This window comes from Gekko japonicus, unplaced genomic scaffold (genome assembly GCF_001447785.1).
Source record: "Gekko japonicus isolate JY-2015 unplaced genomic scaffold, Gekko_japonicus_V1.1 scaffold3503, whole genome shotgun sequence".
Taxonomy (NCBI): domain Eukaryota; kingdom Metazoa; phylum Chordata; class Lepidosauria; order Squamata; family Gekkonidae; genus Gekko; species Gekko japonicus.
Window position 1 is genome coordinate 8,456 of NW_015164764.1, and position 16,111 is coordinate 24,566.

At 47.5% G+C, this 16,111-nt stretch overlaps 1 protein-coding gene across 1 annotated transcript in view; it reads right to left on the minus strand.

Moving 5' to 3' along the window:
* Positions 1-9,172: 9,172 nt before the first annotated feature.
* The window catches only part of DGCR2 (DiGeorge syndrome critical region gene 2), an 86,380-nt gene continuing 79,441 nt past the window's right edge, over positions 9,173-16,111 (minus strand). Inside the window, exons 8-10 of the mRNA XM_015409709.1 lie at positions 15,731-15,883; positions 14,653-14,889; positions 9,173-11,990 (exon numbers count right to left, since the gene is read on the minus strand). Coding sequence (XP_015265195.1) covers positions 11,749-11,990; positions 14,653-14,889; positions 15,731-15,883 — 632 coding nt within the window. The 3' untranslated portion in view covers positions 9,173-11,748. The remainder of the gene's footprint in view (positions 11,991-14,652; positions 14,890-15,730; positions 15,884-16,111) is intronic.

Consider the following 16,111-nt stretch of genomic DNA (forward strand, 5'->3'; position numbering starts at 1 on the left):
ATGAAGGGAGCATTGACTCGCGAAAGCGTTATGTCCTGAAATTCCCGCTGGTTTCTAAGGCACTACTGGACTCGAATCTTACTGATCACAAGATTAGTTCACACCAGGAAAACAGGCTACTTGGTTGCCTTCTACATGTGCCTACCCGGAATGACGCAAGGTTGAAAAACATACAGATGCAGACAGGGTAGTTACAGCTCCCCTTAAGGCAGTGGTGCTCATTCTGTGGCCTGCAGAGAGCCACATTTAGAAGAAGAAGAGATTGGATTTATACCCCGCCCTTCACTACCCAAAGGTGTCTCAGAGCGGCTTACAAACTCCTTTCCCTTCCCCTCCCCACAACAGACACCCTGTGAGGTGGGTGGGGCTGAGAGAACTCTGACAACAAACTGCTCTTTTTCAAGGACAGCTGTGCCAGAGCTTGTGACTGACCTAAGGTCACATCAGCAGGTGCAAGTGGAGGAGTGGAGAATCAAACCTTGTTCTCCCAGATTAGAGTCCGCACACTTAACCACTACACCAAACTGGCTCTCATTTGCAACTACCACTAACCAAAAGAGCTACCTTTACTTCCATCCCTGGCATGAGGCTCCCAGTTTACCCATTCACCCAGTGGCAGCTGTTCCTAGGTGGAAACCATCTGCCAGCCAGAAAGGGCCTTACTCTTTTTCTTGAGATATAAGCCATGTGTCAACGTTGGTGAACAGAGCTCAGAAGAGAGCTTTATGGCTGAATGGGTTTTTCTTCTGCTTTTTAAGATTTCTTGTTTTAATTTGTACACCCCATCCCAAACACCTTGAATAGAAGGATGAGATATAGACATAGCAAACACAGTCTCCCAAGGCCAGACGAGGTCCTACTGAAATGTGCAAGAGAATGAAGTGATAAGAATGGACTTCACCACTTTAGACTTGCAGGGGAATTGTCACATCAGGGAATGCATAAAAAATATTTTACAAATAGGGAACCAACAGGACAAGAATGGGGTAGACTCTTTTCCGACCATGCAAGTTTTTATAGTCGTGGATTTTTTTTTTAATGCAAAGGAGCATTCAAGAGTGGAAGCCAACACCTGCTGTCTGATGCAACCCAATCCATCTCACCTCTCACCTTATTCTCCTGTACGCATAAACCAGGTTGGAGATATGCTGGAGACAGGAGTTAAACACTGTACGCTGAAGTATACTCATGCAGGGTCTTCCACTTCCTTGCTGGACTCTGCAAAGAATCTTGCCATTTCCCCTTCTGCCAATCCAGCCCCGTTCAGCCCGTGCACCTTCGTAATTCAGTCTTTGGTGATGCATCTGCAAAGCCAGCGGCTCTTTCTTTTCTGCGCCTTCTGAGGAACAGACATTTAAAAATAATAACAACAGCCACACGCAACCCAGCACTGGGTTCCTCTTTTACAGAACACAATTTATTTGGCATTTGGATGAAATGTTTCTCACAGCATCTTGAGAAAAATAAAATATTAGTGTCATCCCATCCCGTTCCCACCCTCCTCCTCCTCCTCCTCAGTCTCCTAAAAAAAAAAGATTAAAACATTGAAACATAAAATGTCACAGAGACCAAATTATTACAGTATCAAATTTCATTTCTACATAGTATTGAATGGAATATCAAAACCTTTGTACGCACACGCACACGCACAGACTGCCACAATTAAATCCCGCCAGAAATCCGTGACACAGGAGGAGCCTGCAAAGCCAACCTCGGCCGTACGGGTTTTCCGAAAGGGGGAAAGCAGACCCCCTCGTTCATTTGCACATGCATACACCCCGCCACATACACGTGTGCACACAGAATGTGCCTCCCCGGCAGACAGGAAGCCTGGCATTCAGCATACGGGACTCGAGTATGGTCGCAAAAGATCTGCCACTGCTCATACCTGAAAGAAGCGGCCCAAGGAAATGAGAACCGTCACTGTCTGAGTCAGGGGGACACGGTCACTCCTCAGCCCCGCCCACAAAGTGGGGGAAAGGGAAAGTCTTGGTGGTCTTTAGATGGAACTGCAAAGCAGGGGCTGAATGTTCCCACTTGCCCCTGTGGCCAGGCAGCATTTTGCTCTGCAAGCCCTTTCCAGCAATACAAAAGTGGAGGCAGGAAACGCTTCCTTCTCCCCATTTGAGATTCCCATCATCAGCGATAGCCAAGGAAAGTTGGCTATGTAATGTTGTATGAAGTGAAAACAGGAGAAAGGCAATGCTCCTCTGCTCGCTCTGGCATCTTGGGTGAAGATGGGGAAAGATGGCACCCGGGGGGGGGATCACTGCGCCCCCATGGGGAAAAGTGGCAGGTGTTTTGTGACTCCCCCCCCCTTCCAAAGCTCCTCCCCTAGGGTGTGCTGAAAAAATTCAACCCCCAATTTTTCTAGTCTACTTAGACAAAATATAACTGAAAACTGAACCAAGTTCTGAGCATAGTCACTACTGGCTCATCTTTTACCAACCGATGTTCATTGGTCAGGGCGGGACAAAGAGTAACAAGCACAGTGGAGAAAACCCATCCCCACCCGCCATACTGAAATGAACGGAGGATTTGCAACACGCTGCTGCTTGTTGGTTCCCCCCGTCCAGGGTCTCCAAATTAGGAGGGGATGCATTCATGCAGAGGTGCTAAGTGGAAATGAACCTCATTAAAAACAAAGAATGCTGTTATTAATGGAGCCAAGTATAGTATTTAGGAACAAGGTCCCAGTCTGTAATTAAGACTGCCCCGGATGCAGTCCACATACAAAAGAGATATCTCACCATAAGGTACTTTAATAAATTAAAGCTCACGGCGAAGTTCTATCCATGTCAAAAGAGTAATGGAGTAATGGAATTTGGACTGTTTCCATTGGTCACACCAAGACACTGTTCAGCAAGGAGTCCTTGGGGCTGACCAATGCATGGACATGCTCAGGCTCACAGGTGAATTTATTTATTTGCATGTTTCTCAAAGGCTCATGGGAATGCTTTTGAATGACTCACCATGACCTAGGTGGTATACAGCAGGACTGGGCGAGCAGAAAGGGGGATTGTTGGAGATATGTTGAAGGTGCCACTCTAAGCTTTGTTGCTCTGTGGTAGGGGACTCAGAAGGCATTTAAATGCCCTCCAAGCTGCTTTTTCTTAGGAACTGATGTGTTCGCTGCCCTGTCCCTTGAAAGGAAGGGCTAGAAACAGGCTTGGAGACTCCCCCTTTAAAGACAGGCATTCAGATTAATTTAATTAACTGTAATTTAACTGCCAGATTTAATTGTAATTTAAAGGCCAGATAATGAAACTGAAGCTCAAATACTTTGGCCACCAAATGAGAAGGGAGCACTCACTGGAGAAGACCCTGATGCTGGGAAAGATTGAAGGTCAAAGAAGACGGGGACGGCAAAGGATGAGATGGTTAAACAGTGTCATAGATGCAATGAACATGAAATTGAGCCAGGACGGCGGAAGACAGGAAGGCCTGGCATGATCTGGTCCATGGGGTCACAAAGAGTTGGACTCGACTGTGCGACTGAACAACAACAAATTTAACTGCCCCCTTGAAAATTTAAATGCCCCCAAACAAAACAAAAATATCCTGGCTATGGGCCTGTCTGGAGAGTATTTTGGTGTGATGGGCAGGCGGGCGGGCATTGCTGCCTGTGGTAATAAACCGCCGAGGCAATGGATGAGGGGGAACCGCCAAGGCAGCAGGCTGGACCCCAAGAAATCGGCACACTCAGTCAAGATGTGCCCCACCCTACCCACACCAGGCACCTCCATCAGGCTGCTGGTCTCCTCCATGGAGACTCATCTTGTTGAGACCGTTCTTGTTGATCTGTGGTGCCTGTCAGAGGAGTGGCAGGGGCTGTATGCAGAGCTCTGCGAGACCCTCTTTTTCCAACAAGATCAACCAGAACCCTGAAGGGGCAAAGAAATACACCCTCAGGGAACATGGTTTCATGGTCAACATGGAGAAGAGCAATCTTCAGCCAACGCACACCCTGATCCACTTGAAAGTACAGATAGATACGATAAGGGACAGAGTTTTCCTATCACCAGGGAGGCAACAAAAGATCCAGTCACTGACCACAGAGGTGTTGAGAAAGAACAAAGTGGCAGTGATGCTAGGCCTGATGATATCCTGCCAGAAGTGTTTCAGTGGTCAAGGTTTCATGCTTGGCCACTACAGGGGTTCTTACTACCTTACCAGGACACAATTACAAACAAAGGGTTCAAGCTAGTTCAGCTACCAGAGACGTTAAAGCCACAGTTACGATGGTGGCTGGAATACTCCTGCTTCCACCAGGGCCTTTTGCTTTGAGTGCCAAAACGGATAGTAATGACTACGGATGCGAGTCTCTCAGGCCGGGGAGCTCATTCCCAGGGAAGGACGACACAAGGCCTCTGGTCACAGGAGAAAGCGATCTTGAGCATAGATTTTCTAGAGCTCAGGGCCAGCAGACTAGGGCTGCTGAAATTCAGCAAGCTTCTATCAGGGTACCACATTTTAGTCCAGATGGACAATACAACAATGAAGGCATACATGAACAGACAAGAGGGGACCAGGTTCAGAGCCTTGCACAACGAAGCAAGCAGACTCATCAGAAGGGTGGAGAACCATCTCCAATCTCTGAAGGCAGTACATGTGGCAGGATTGGTTGAGCAGAAGAGAACTAGACCAGTTGGAATGGATGCTCTGCAAGAGTTCTCCATCAAATCTGCGACAGGTTCAGGATGGTGGAGATGGATCGGTTCGCCATGGAATCAGAATAGTCAAGTACAAAGATTTATGTCGAGGACAAGAAATCAACAGGCAGCAGAAACCAATGCACAGTTGTTAACCACTACACCAAACAGGCAGCAGGAACCAATGCACTCAGTTGTGATTGGCCACAGGGTCTGCTGTATGCTTTTCCACCATTTCAGCTGATACAGAGGGTGATTCAAAACCCAACAGAACAGAGGGCAGTAGCTCTAAATGCACCCTTCTGGCTGAGAAGACTTTGGTTCCAGGACCTGAAAAGACTGTTGATAATGGAAGCCTAGCGACTTCCTCTGAGGAAGGACCTTCTGTCACAGATGTCGATGTGGCACCTTCATCCAGCTCTACTAAAGCTCACAGTCTGGAGATTGAGTGGCAACAACTAGCAGAGATGGGGTACCCAGATAGGGTTATCAAAACCATGCCAACCTCTAGGAGAGGGTCCACTAATAGAGTGTATAACATGACTCGGCAGGTATTCCATAAGTGGTGCTCAGAACATAGTTTGGATCCTTCAAAAGTGTCAGTCGGAGGTATTCTATCTTTCCTTCAAGATGGCTTAGACAAAGGCCTAAGCAAAAGTACATTAAAGAGGCAGGTAGCGGGTATTTCAGCAGTGGAAGGGGGCACATAAGGGAAAATCAGCATCCCCATGTCAAAAGGTTTCCAAGGGGGACTAGGTTGTTGAATCTGCCTCAATCTCAGCAGTTCCCTACCTGGAACGTTAATACAGTCCTAAGAGCACTGTGCAAGACAGCATTTGAGCCCACGGCGTCGTGTCCACTGAATGAGCTGACTTTTAAAACCTTATTCTTAGTGGGGATTACCTCAGCCAGACGAGTGTCAGAACTGTGGGGCCTGTTGATTGATAGAGAACTGTGTGTTTTTCACAATGACAGAGTGGCCTTGCGCCCAGACCTGGCATTCATCCCCAAGGTAAATTACTTATTCCATAGGTCAGAGGAGACTGTACTGCCCCTCCTTTTGTTCCAATCCTAAACATGATAAGGAAAAGGAGTGGCACTGTTTAGATGTCCGTAGAGCTCTCAGCTTCCACTTAGATAGGACCAAGCAGTGGCGCAAGTCAGATGCCTTATATGTGTCGTTTAGGAAATCACCCCTAGGTCGGCGGGTCTCAATTTCCACTTTGAGTAGATGGCTGAGGGGATGCATTATAGTAGCCTACAAAGCCAAGGATATGGAGCCACCCATGGGAATCAAGGCACATTCCGGGGGGGGAGGGGGGACCTACTTCAGCAGCATACAGATCTTTTCCATCTCTAGAGACGATCTGTAAAGCAGTCACTTGGAAGTCAGTACATTCTTTTACCAGGCACTACCGAATAGATAAGCTAGCCTTGGTTGAGGCAGCTTTCGGCCGGAGAGTGCTGCAACACACCCTGTAGACCAAGAAGCCGAGAACCCGCCCTGGAGCACACTCCTTTTTTATAACCCTAGAATGAAGGACTGCCCCACTCCCAGGGCCACTGGAGAATGGAAGATTTCTTCACTTACCGTGAAGCTTCCTTCTCAGTGGTCCAGGAGTGGGGCAGTCCTACCCACCCATTTTAGGGAGGGCAGATTCTGGGTTTTGGGGGGGTGTTGTGACTGGGATGACCAGTCCAATGGTTTCCTCTCAGGTTTGCAATGAGTAGGGAAGAGGACAGTAGAGAACAGGAGGGCAAGACTAGTTAGGAAAGGACTAGAATGTTTCAATGTTTCTTTGACATTGAGTTTGAGTGTCGACAGTTTGGTTTTGATTTTCACACCCATTCAGAGAAGTGTGTTTTTGTTCTGCATTATCATGGGGGAATAATGCCTTGGAGATGACTGGGGTGGTCCCACGGGACAGGCCCCCTCCCCCGCCTGGATCGATTTCGAGAGAACGACCCTGCTTCCAGAGGAGGAGCCTGATCCCAAGAGTGAAGGACTGCCCCACTCCTGGACCACCGAGAAGGAAGCTTCATGGTAAATCTTCCATTCTTCTCTGTCTCTTCTACTAGCCCAAGACCTGAGGCCTCCTCCACCACCACCTCCTGAGGTGCCCCTACTACCTCTGCTTCTGCCTGAGCTTCAACCATGAAAGAAGACACTGATGACTCTAATAATTCTGAAAGCTAAGGTTGCTGTCACTGCAAGTACTGTTATGGACAGAAAAAATAATACTTTTTATGATACACATTGAGTGTGCTTAGATGACCTCTTAAACAAAAAAAGGTCTTCAATATTTAGAAAACATTGTGTTTTGATGGTTTAACTAATGAAGAATAAACCTGTTATATAAAAAAAACATCAGCCAATTGTGCAAGCTCCAGTTGCATAACTAAAACCTGCACACAGTTGTGTAAAAAAAAGAAAAAAACATTGTGTTTTGATGGTTTAACTAACGAAGAAAAAACTTGTTCTGTTATATAAAAAAACTCAGCCAATTGTGCAAGCTCTAGTTGCATAACTAAAACCTACACACAGTTGTGTAAAAAAAAGAAAAAGATCAACTCTAAAAATAACAGCACGCTTTGTTTTTAGGTGAGGCATATCTTACACAAAAGGGAATGCCTCACTCAAACTGCAATTCATATTTAAGACTTTTAAAATCTGCTGCTGGATTAGGGAGATACTTTTCATTCAAACATTTTTCAAATTTCACCAAACATATGCTTAACTGGATAATTTAGCCAATTACTGATTAAATACTGCAGCCCTATTTGTAATTCTTTATATTAAAAGCCACTTTTAGATTCTCCATGCAGGACACACCCTGGAATTTTGATAACAGGACAACATATATTGAAAGTTCTCCTTGAAGAAGTGGAAAAAATGGGGGGAACCCACAGCGCTGAAGAGAAGGGGTGGTAGGAGGAGAGCCATGATCCAGCCAAAGTTTCATTTACTTCAGTGGGGAAGATATAAGCATACCCTTAATTCTCACATTCAAATGAATGAGATACACAAGCATTTAACTTTGGCTGGATCGTGCCCAAAGCCTTGTCAGCAGGTTCAAAGTTGTACCACATCCCTATACGGAATTCTGCATTACATGTGTATTTTCACACCTATTTTTAATCTCTTTTGCTTCCAGAAACTAACAACAATCCTCAACTTCTTATCCTCGGAACTGGTAACAGATTCCTTCCCAACACATCTCAGTTATTGCAAATTTAATTTGCAAATATTAAGTCACCCCATGGAGCTATTTAGAGTGGTCTCTACATGGCAGCTGTAACAGGCAATTCTATTCTTTCTTGAACTGAGAGGCTACCGTCATTAAAAATACAGTAAAACAGGTTTCCCCCTCTCCCAGCACAAGGCCCCTGTTCCCCCATTATTCATAACAGAAACTCCACAGCCAGTCTTCCATTTAGTCCTTCTCAGAGGGAGTCAATTGCACGCCAGTGTTATCGCCTTCCTCCAATTGGTCCTGGACACTCAGATAACATTTGCAAATTTACAGAGACTGCAGCTATAAAGATCAAACCCTAGAGACACTTATATACAAATGTGCTTGTTACAGGGCAAGAGCCCAAAACAGCCGTTCATGGGGAAAGGTCACGCAGAACCTTTACTGCTGAATTAACCTGACCAACAAGAAGGGTTGGATCCATCTGCCAGGCTGGAGCCAGGGACTCCCACCAAGTCACTGACTGACCGAGACAGATTTGGCAGAAGGGAGTCTTGGGATGGACCTGGAAAGCTCTACAACATTCAAGCAAACTGAGAACGGCAAAACCAAATCAAGCCAACGGGAGAGCTTTCGAGTGGATGCGTCCCTCTCGGAGGTGGCCAAGCCATCGGGAAGTGAGAACAACCGGAGCAGCTTTTTCCCCCCGTTCCTACCCAGACAGCTGCACAAGCAATCTGCATTCACAATGAGATTGTGCACGACATTACTAGTTGGTTACACAACATCCAGTGGGTAAGAGCTCTGCAATTTAACCATAGTATTGCACGGTGGGCCTTTTGTTTTGCCCAGCGGAGCACTGGCCACACCCTGGTTCTACTGTACAGTGAATCCAAACACCAGGGCTGCGGCCACGCTAGCGGGATTCCTACCTCAGTATCTGCTGCTGCTGCTGCACTTAGCAAAAGCTCACAAAGTGCAGTACAGGTAGGTATATTCACCACCTGGAACACAAGCATACATTCTCTCTCTCTCTCTCTCACACACACACGCATATAAAACTAAAGGAAAAAAGTCAGTACCTACAATGTATAAAACTTATGTGTGTGCTAAAAATGCACAAAACCCGCTTTTATTTTTCATACTTCAGAAGTGCTCAGTAAATCGCCAGACACTGAACACAGGACTCCAGAGGCAGCTGTTGGCCACTCACCTGACATTTCAGGACTTGCCGTTCACAAGCCCAAAGCCCCAGTGGGAGTCCTCGGGATGAAGAACTGCTCCCCTCACTCTGCACCACTCACTCAAGACAGCTTAGAGGGGGGGGTCTTCATAGAACTGATGTTCTCTGGTCTTGCAGCAATTCCCACAACCGCCCCAAGCATAATTAACTGGGTCCTTTGTCTTGTAAGGGCCAGCCACCATGCAAAATGGCATGTACAACCCCATCCCCAAAGACTATTCATTGCCTCTAGGGTCTTCTTGTAAGACAAAGTTCCATCATTTCTCCCTGGGGGAGGGCAACCTCTGGAGAGTCAGGTTCGCTTGAGGGGAGGGGGGAAGGACTGTGTGATTCTAGCCTACGGCCAAGTCTGTAATAACCCTGTGAACGGGATTTCCTAAAGCACTCAGACATTAGCATGATTGCTGCATTGCAAATTCTCTCAGATGGGTTTATGATTGTTCACAGGCGATCATCAACTGATATGTTAACATACGAAGCTGCCTTAGACCTAGATGGACCATCCAGCCCAGCAATGGTCTTCCGGGGCCTTTCCCCCAGAGATCTTTTCGCTACCAACTAGATCAGAAGCCCTTGGTACGTGCTCTACCAATGAGCTGTGGTCTCTCTTGCGTGGTGAACCTCCCCACCACCACGGAAATCTGACCAAGAGCCATCCTCCCCCAGTCGAGCACATGGAAGGATATACCTAGTCCTAAGTAGCGTTTACACTACAGGAAGGGTCAACCACAACGGGATGGTTCCCTGACAAGTTGGGCGTAGAGCCAGCTGGGCTGGCTAGCAAGGGGAACTAGTCCAGAGGAGCACCTGCTTGCTATAATGTTCCTTCCCGATCCCTCCAGGCTTGCGGCCTTTCATAAGGTAACGGGAATGCACATCCCACACCAGTTCCTCCTATCAAATCCAGCTACACGCTCTGGCTTGGAGACAGTTCTGCGAAAGGCAAGGAACCCAAGGAGATATAGGAGAGATGCGTGAAGCGATTCTTTGATTCCAGTTCTGGCCGTGACCAATGGAGTGAACGTCATTAGCCACAATATTCACAGCTGTGTTAACACAAGTCAATGTATTCCTCACGGCCTGATTTAAGCTGATTATTTAAGGCTTCAATAAACCCCACTATGTAGGGCCAAACTGCACATATTTTTTGGCGAGTTGGGCTGGGGTTCCCTGGACTTGACTTCCTTTCCCTGTTGTTGTAATGGCAGCTGTGGGGAAAGGCATTTTTAAAGTCCCCAGAAGCCCAATTCAGCTTGGAACGCAGCATGGGGTGAGCAGAGGTTCCTGTCTTCCCCTCCACACTGTTTCCCTGAGCTGAAACGTCCCCTGAAGGAAGTTATTTGCATAACTTTGGAGCAGCATGTGTTGGGAATACTCTATGCGCAGCTCCAAAGGTACACAAATAGTCCCCTGCAGTGGGTGTTTCAGCTTGGGAAAATGCTGTGGAAGGCAAGGCAGGATTCCCCTCCTCTCCACGTGGCAGTTCCAAACAGATTAGGCTCCTGGGGACTTCAGAAATGCCTTTCCCTGCAGCTGCTGTGTGACTGCAGGGAAAACCAGAAGAGTATGGGGAATCCCAACCAGACTTGCCAAAACACATTAACATGTAGTTTGGCCCTAAGTGAGCATGATAACCAGTTTAAAATGAAAACCACTGTGAAGAACAGGGAGGGAGAGAGAAGAACTTGAAGTGACTATGCAAACTGGGTGAGCTTGTTAGTTTAAAAAGCTACGGGGCTCCTCCAACATCACCATCTCCCCCTCCCCAAACACTTGTGTACCTAAAAAAGCACAGAGCCGGTCAGAGGCCTGCGTTTCTTTGCAGGTCACCAAGTTTACCAGCCACAGTACAAGACTTGCAGTGTTACAGGAAAGCAAAACAGGTTGTTACTCGCCATATCCAAACCAGCATCTCCGTACTTTGCACGCCTCCTCTCCCCTGCAAAAACGCTTAAGTGTGCATACTCTTTACCCTCACGATTTCCTCTTTCGAGATAGTGTTAGAAGCTACACGATGATCAAACTGTGCCCCAGAGTCTCTCTTTGGCTTGTGTTCTAATCAGCCAGGGATTGTTATTTTGTTTTGTTTTTTTAAAGACACAGCCTAGAAGTTCCAAACTCCAGCCTTCTCTGTTTGAGGACTGAGCAAAAGAATGTGGGGACAGCTAGAAATTCCATAACAGCTGGCAGCTCTCTACACTTTTCTTCAAAATCTGCTTCCTCGATACTACAGTCCAGAAGTTGCTACTGTTTTAAGTCTCCCTACAACACAATTTTTCATGGTTTCCTTTCCAAAATGTAAAAAGGGAAGGGGGGGAGGGAGACGACAAAAAGCTATCCATGCCATTTCCTTTCCTCTTGAAAAATAAAGTTTCTTTAAAAAATCCTTCACACTCTTCCCATAGCCCGTGGGGAAAATGTGCCGCTTCCACAATCCATTTAAAGAGGGCAACCCAACCAGAATGGAGAATGACAGCAATAGCCAAGAGGCACGATTCTAAACTAGAACAGAAGAGTAGTGTTCAAAAAGAGGTGGGGGGGAGAAGTGGAGCTTATTTCTGAAGTTCGGTCCACGGATTATTGTCCATCTGTATCTCTGGTGTGCAAACAGTTGCTCAAATTTATTTCTGACCGGCAGTAAGCTTTTTAAAATTTTCCTTTATACAATGGTATTCAGGGAACAGTGACTGTGTCGGCTTCCTGCCAGAGTCTCTGCTGGTGCGCCTTCACTTAAGGGTGTATCGGGAGGTACAAGAAGGGTACTGCTGTCGGCAGAGTCTTCCAGTTCCACTGGGGAAGGGCCAACCGAAGGAGGAAGTGACTCCTCTGTGAGTTGTGGTGATACGTCGCCGTTCCCTAGCGACGGCTGGCTGGTCAGTCCTGTCTGGGAATGGATGCCATCTAAAAATGAATGGGAAGAAGGTGTTAGGAGGCAAGGGGAATCATCGCAGCCAAAGGCTACGTTCATAACACATATTGCTATAGCGCTTCCGAGTGTTCAAAGAGATTCAAGTACATTACAGCTTGCTGCAATTCTGACAGCAACCGTGTAAGGCAAGTGAGCGTTCTTCGTCCCCTCTGCCTGCATCAGAAAGGGGAGTGTATTGCCCAAGGATCATGTGGCCTTTCCCTCCAGAGCTTCTTACATCAGTGGCCATTCCAGCTGGCCATTCTGCAATTCAAGAGACGGTAGACCTGAACCCAAGTCATGTTGTTGTGTCTTCCAGAACACACTGGATCTACTGCTGAGAACATAAGATCGGGGCTATTTTTGGGCAGGAACACACAGGAACGGAGTTCTGACTCACTTCAGAGTTGGCCACGCCCACTACAGCCCAAACCTCTGTGTGCGTGGCTACAGAGGGAAGGCCTGGAGAGCGACCCCTCTGGTGACTCCGAGGCAGGTGGGGCAGGGGTGGTCCTGGAAGGATTGGGGAGGCATTTAAATGCCTCCCTGTGCCTTCCCTGGCCTGTCCAAGGGCCGGCTTGCTTGGGCTCCCCGCAGTTGCGGAGCACCCGGGCAAGCCAAGGGAAGACATGGGGGTGTGGCCTAATAGGCTAATGAGCTGCACTGTCAGGGTGTGGCCTATTATGCTAATGAGTTCCTGCTGGGCTTTTTCCACGAAAAAAGCCCTGCATAAGATGCATGCTTTACCAGGAGCAGAGGAAGTCATTCTCTTGGAGGCCACCCTCTTGGCTGGTCTGAAGCCCAGAAATTCATTTTGTAGCACCACACAGCCCGTTATGGGGTGGCTGGCTACTATAATACCATTAGCACCACACAGCCATGATATTTCTCAATTTTACGATGATAATAACTGCCTTGATGGTTCAGCCCAGAGGTCAGTTTATACATAAAGATATCATATCCAGACTTCTCTCCAATGGAGAACCAAAGCAGCTTACAACACCAACCCCCCCCCCTCCATTTTATTGTAGCAACCACCCGGCGAGGTAGGGCAGGCTGAGCAAAAGTGACTGACCCAAGGTTAGCCCTCAAGCTTCCACGGCAGAGTGGGGACTCAAGGTTAGAGATGTAAAATTTCCGGAAATTTTGAAGCTCGGAAAAAAACCCATTTTTTTCCCGGTTTTTTTCGGGGGGAAACGGAAATTTTCGGAAAAATTGAAAAAAATGCTACATTAGCATTTTTCCAGAACACACTGGATCTACTGCTGAGAACATAAAATGCATGCTTCACCAGGAGCAGAGGAAGTCATTAGGCCAGGGCTAGTCAGTCTCTTGGAGGCCACCCTCTTGGCTGGTCTGAAGCCCAGAAATTCATTTTGTAGCACCACACAGCCCGTTATGGGGTGGCTGGCTACTATAATACCATTAGCACCACACAGCCATGATATTTCTCAATTTTACGATGATAATAACTGCCTTGATGGTTCAGCCCAGAGGTCAGTTTATACATAAAGATATCATATCCAGACTTCTCTCCAATGGAGAACCAAAGCAGCTTACAACACCAATCCCCCCCCCTCTCCATTTTATTGTAGCAACCACCCGGTGAGGTAGGGTAGGCTGAGCAAAAGTGACTGACCCAAGATTAGCCCTCAAGCTTCCACGGCAGAGTGGGGACTCAAACCTGGGGCTCCCAGATCCTAACGTGACCCTCTAGCCACTACGCTAAGCTGCCTCAGGTCCATCTAGTCAGGCACCGTTTCCAATTATAACCAACCAGATCCAGTGACCAACCTACTGAGGAGGGATGTGAGAGAGGTTTATAAAATTACATATGGGGTCCTTCTACCAAAATTCTAGAACTTGAGAGAGTCCAAAGAAGTTCATGGGCAGCAGATTCAGGAAGGACAAAAGGTAATATTTCTTCACACATATGATAAAAATGCGGAATTCTCTGCCAGAGGATGTAATGATGCCCACAACCATAGACAGCTTTAAAAAGAAGATTAGACGGATTCACGGAAAATAGGGCCTCTCATGGCTACTAGCTACGGTGACTAAAAGGAACCTCCACTTCAGAGACTGAACTTCTGAATGCCAGTGCCAGGAGGCAACATGAGGGGAAGGCCTTGGGCTCTATGCCCTGTTGTTTGCCGTCCATAGTAAATGGTTGGCCACTGTGAGAGACAGAATGCTGGACAAGATGGATCACTGATCTGATCCAGCAGGGCTCTTTTTATGTTCATATGCCTCTGAGAGGAGGCTCACCAGCCAGACACACAAGAAAAATATTGGCGAAGCTCCATTTGCTTGTGCCCCAATACTTGATCTTCAGATATGCTGCCTCTGAAGATGGAGGCTCCATTCTCAGATATCATGGTTAACAGCAGATAGTAGACTTGACCTCCCTGAATTTACTTCATCCTTCATAAGGATCATAAGAGCAGCCAACCTACTCCAGGCATTCCGCTCCCAACAATGGTCAGCCAGATACTTCCAGGTGGTCTGCAAACAGGGAACTTGTAAATAAATGAAGTGGCGAAGAGACCGATAACGGATTAGCCATGGCAGAGTGGGATGTACTGAGGACAGCGCCAGTTAAATGACAACTACATGGCATCTTAGCAAGCCCCTGGCAACACTCCGGTGGCGTACCTGGGGGAGAACAAAGGATGCCATCTGGGTTGATGGAAGCCTCGTAGGGGGGAGGTGGGTCATCTGGATGCTGAATATCCGGATATTTGTAAGCCGTGTAGGGTGGAGGAGGGTCATGGAAATGGAAAGCCCCGCCCTCCCCATCGTCAGAAAGATGTAGCGGAGTGAGGCCGGTTCCAAAACCATCCGGGCCGTAATCAAAACCAGGCATCCTGCGGCCCAAGTTGAAATGATGCACTGCAAAGGGGAGGGGGGGAACAGAACCAAAATGAAAATTCATTATTACAGCACTTGCCCATCCTTGGCCATTCATCCTGCACAGAATCCCACCTAAAAGGGCTACTACAAAGCTGGTTTCAAAAGCTCAGTTCTGCTACAGCAATGAGAACAGTGCTCAGTCATAACTATCACCCAGAAATCTACATGGGCTGCTGAAGGTCTCTGCTTGGTATCTACAACGCTCCCCCCTCAGCTACCTTCCTAAACTCTCCATCCCTATTCTAAAATGGGGTTCTTTGTGATATAATAAACCCATTATCTAGGCTGCACCCTTTCAGGCAGCCCGTGAGGATTCATGCCACTGAGTGGTCTTCCATGGCAGAAACAGTATCTCTAGCATACAGAAATCTAGCACATCCAGGAAGCCTTCTCTGCTAATTTTCCACACAGGAGGCCTTTTTTGGTATTCAGCTGTAAGAGACCCCACCTGCAGTAGTGCAGTCCAGAGTCTGGTTTACCACTGAATAATTTGACTTAAGTCTGTGACAGGGAGGGGGCCTGAAGAACAGAGCAGAGATAGCGCAACAGCCACCTGAAGACGAAAATTAATTCTGAAGGGCTAGCTGCATTAGCCTGCTGTGCACACACAGTCTTATGGCACCTTACAGACTAGCCCATTTTTACTGTGGTGGCAGCTTTCTTGGACAAGGGCCCACTTCAGAGGCATGCATAAGATGCCTGACAAAACAGGCTGTATTCCGTAACAGCTCCTGCTGCAAGACTCCTGCTTGTTTTTCGGGGGGGGGGGGGGGGCCAAGACGATACAGGACTGGCTGGCTTCCAGAGCCTGGCAACTTACAGTTCGCCCCGATCAAGGACTCGATGCGCTCTCGACGCCTCTGTCGCAGCCGGTGGACCATGAAGAGCAACAGGGATAATATCAGAAAGGAGGAGATGCAGCTCACGATGAGACGCATGCCACTTGCCATAGAGTCAAAGAGGCTGTTGCCGTCTGTGAGAAGAATCCAAAAAACAACAGGTTCAGTGATGCGGAATAAAACCGCTCTAGGTTATCTCTTTCAAACTGGTGGAAAAGTGCCGTCAAGTCACAGCTGACTTATGGCAGCCCTGGTAAGCTTTTCAAGGCGAGAGGTAAACAGAGGTTTGCTATTGCCTGCCTCTGCACAGCGACCCTCCCATCCAAGTACTAACCAGGGTCAATTTTGTTTAGCTTCTGAGA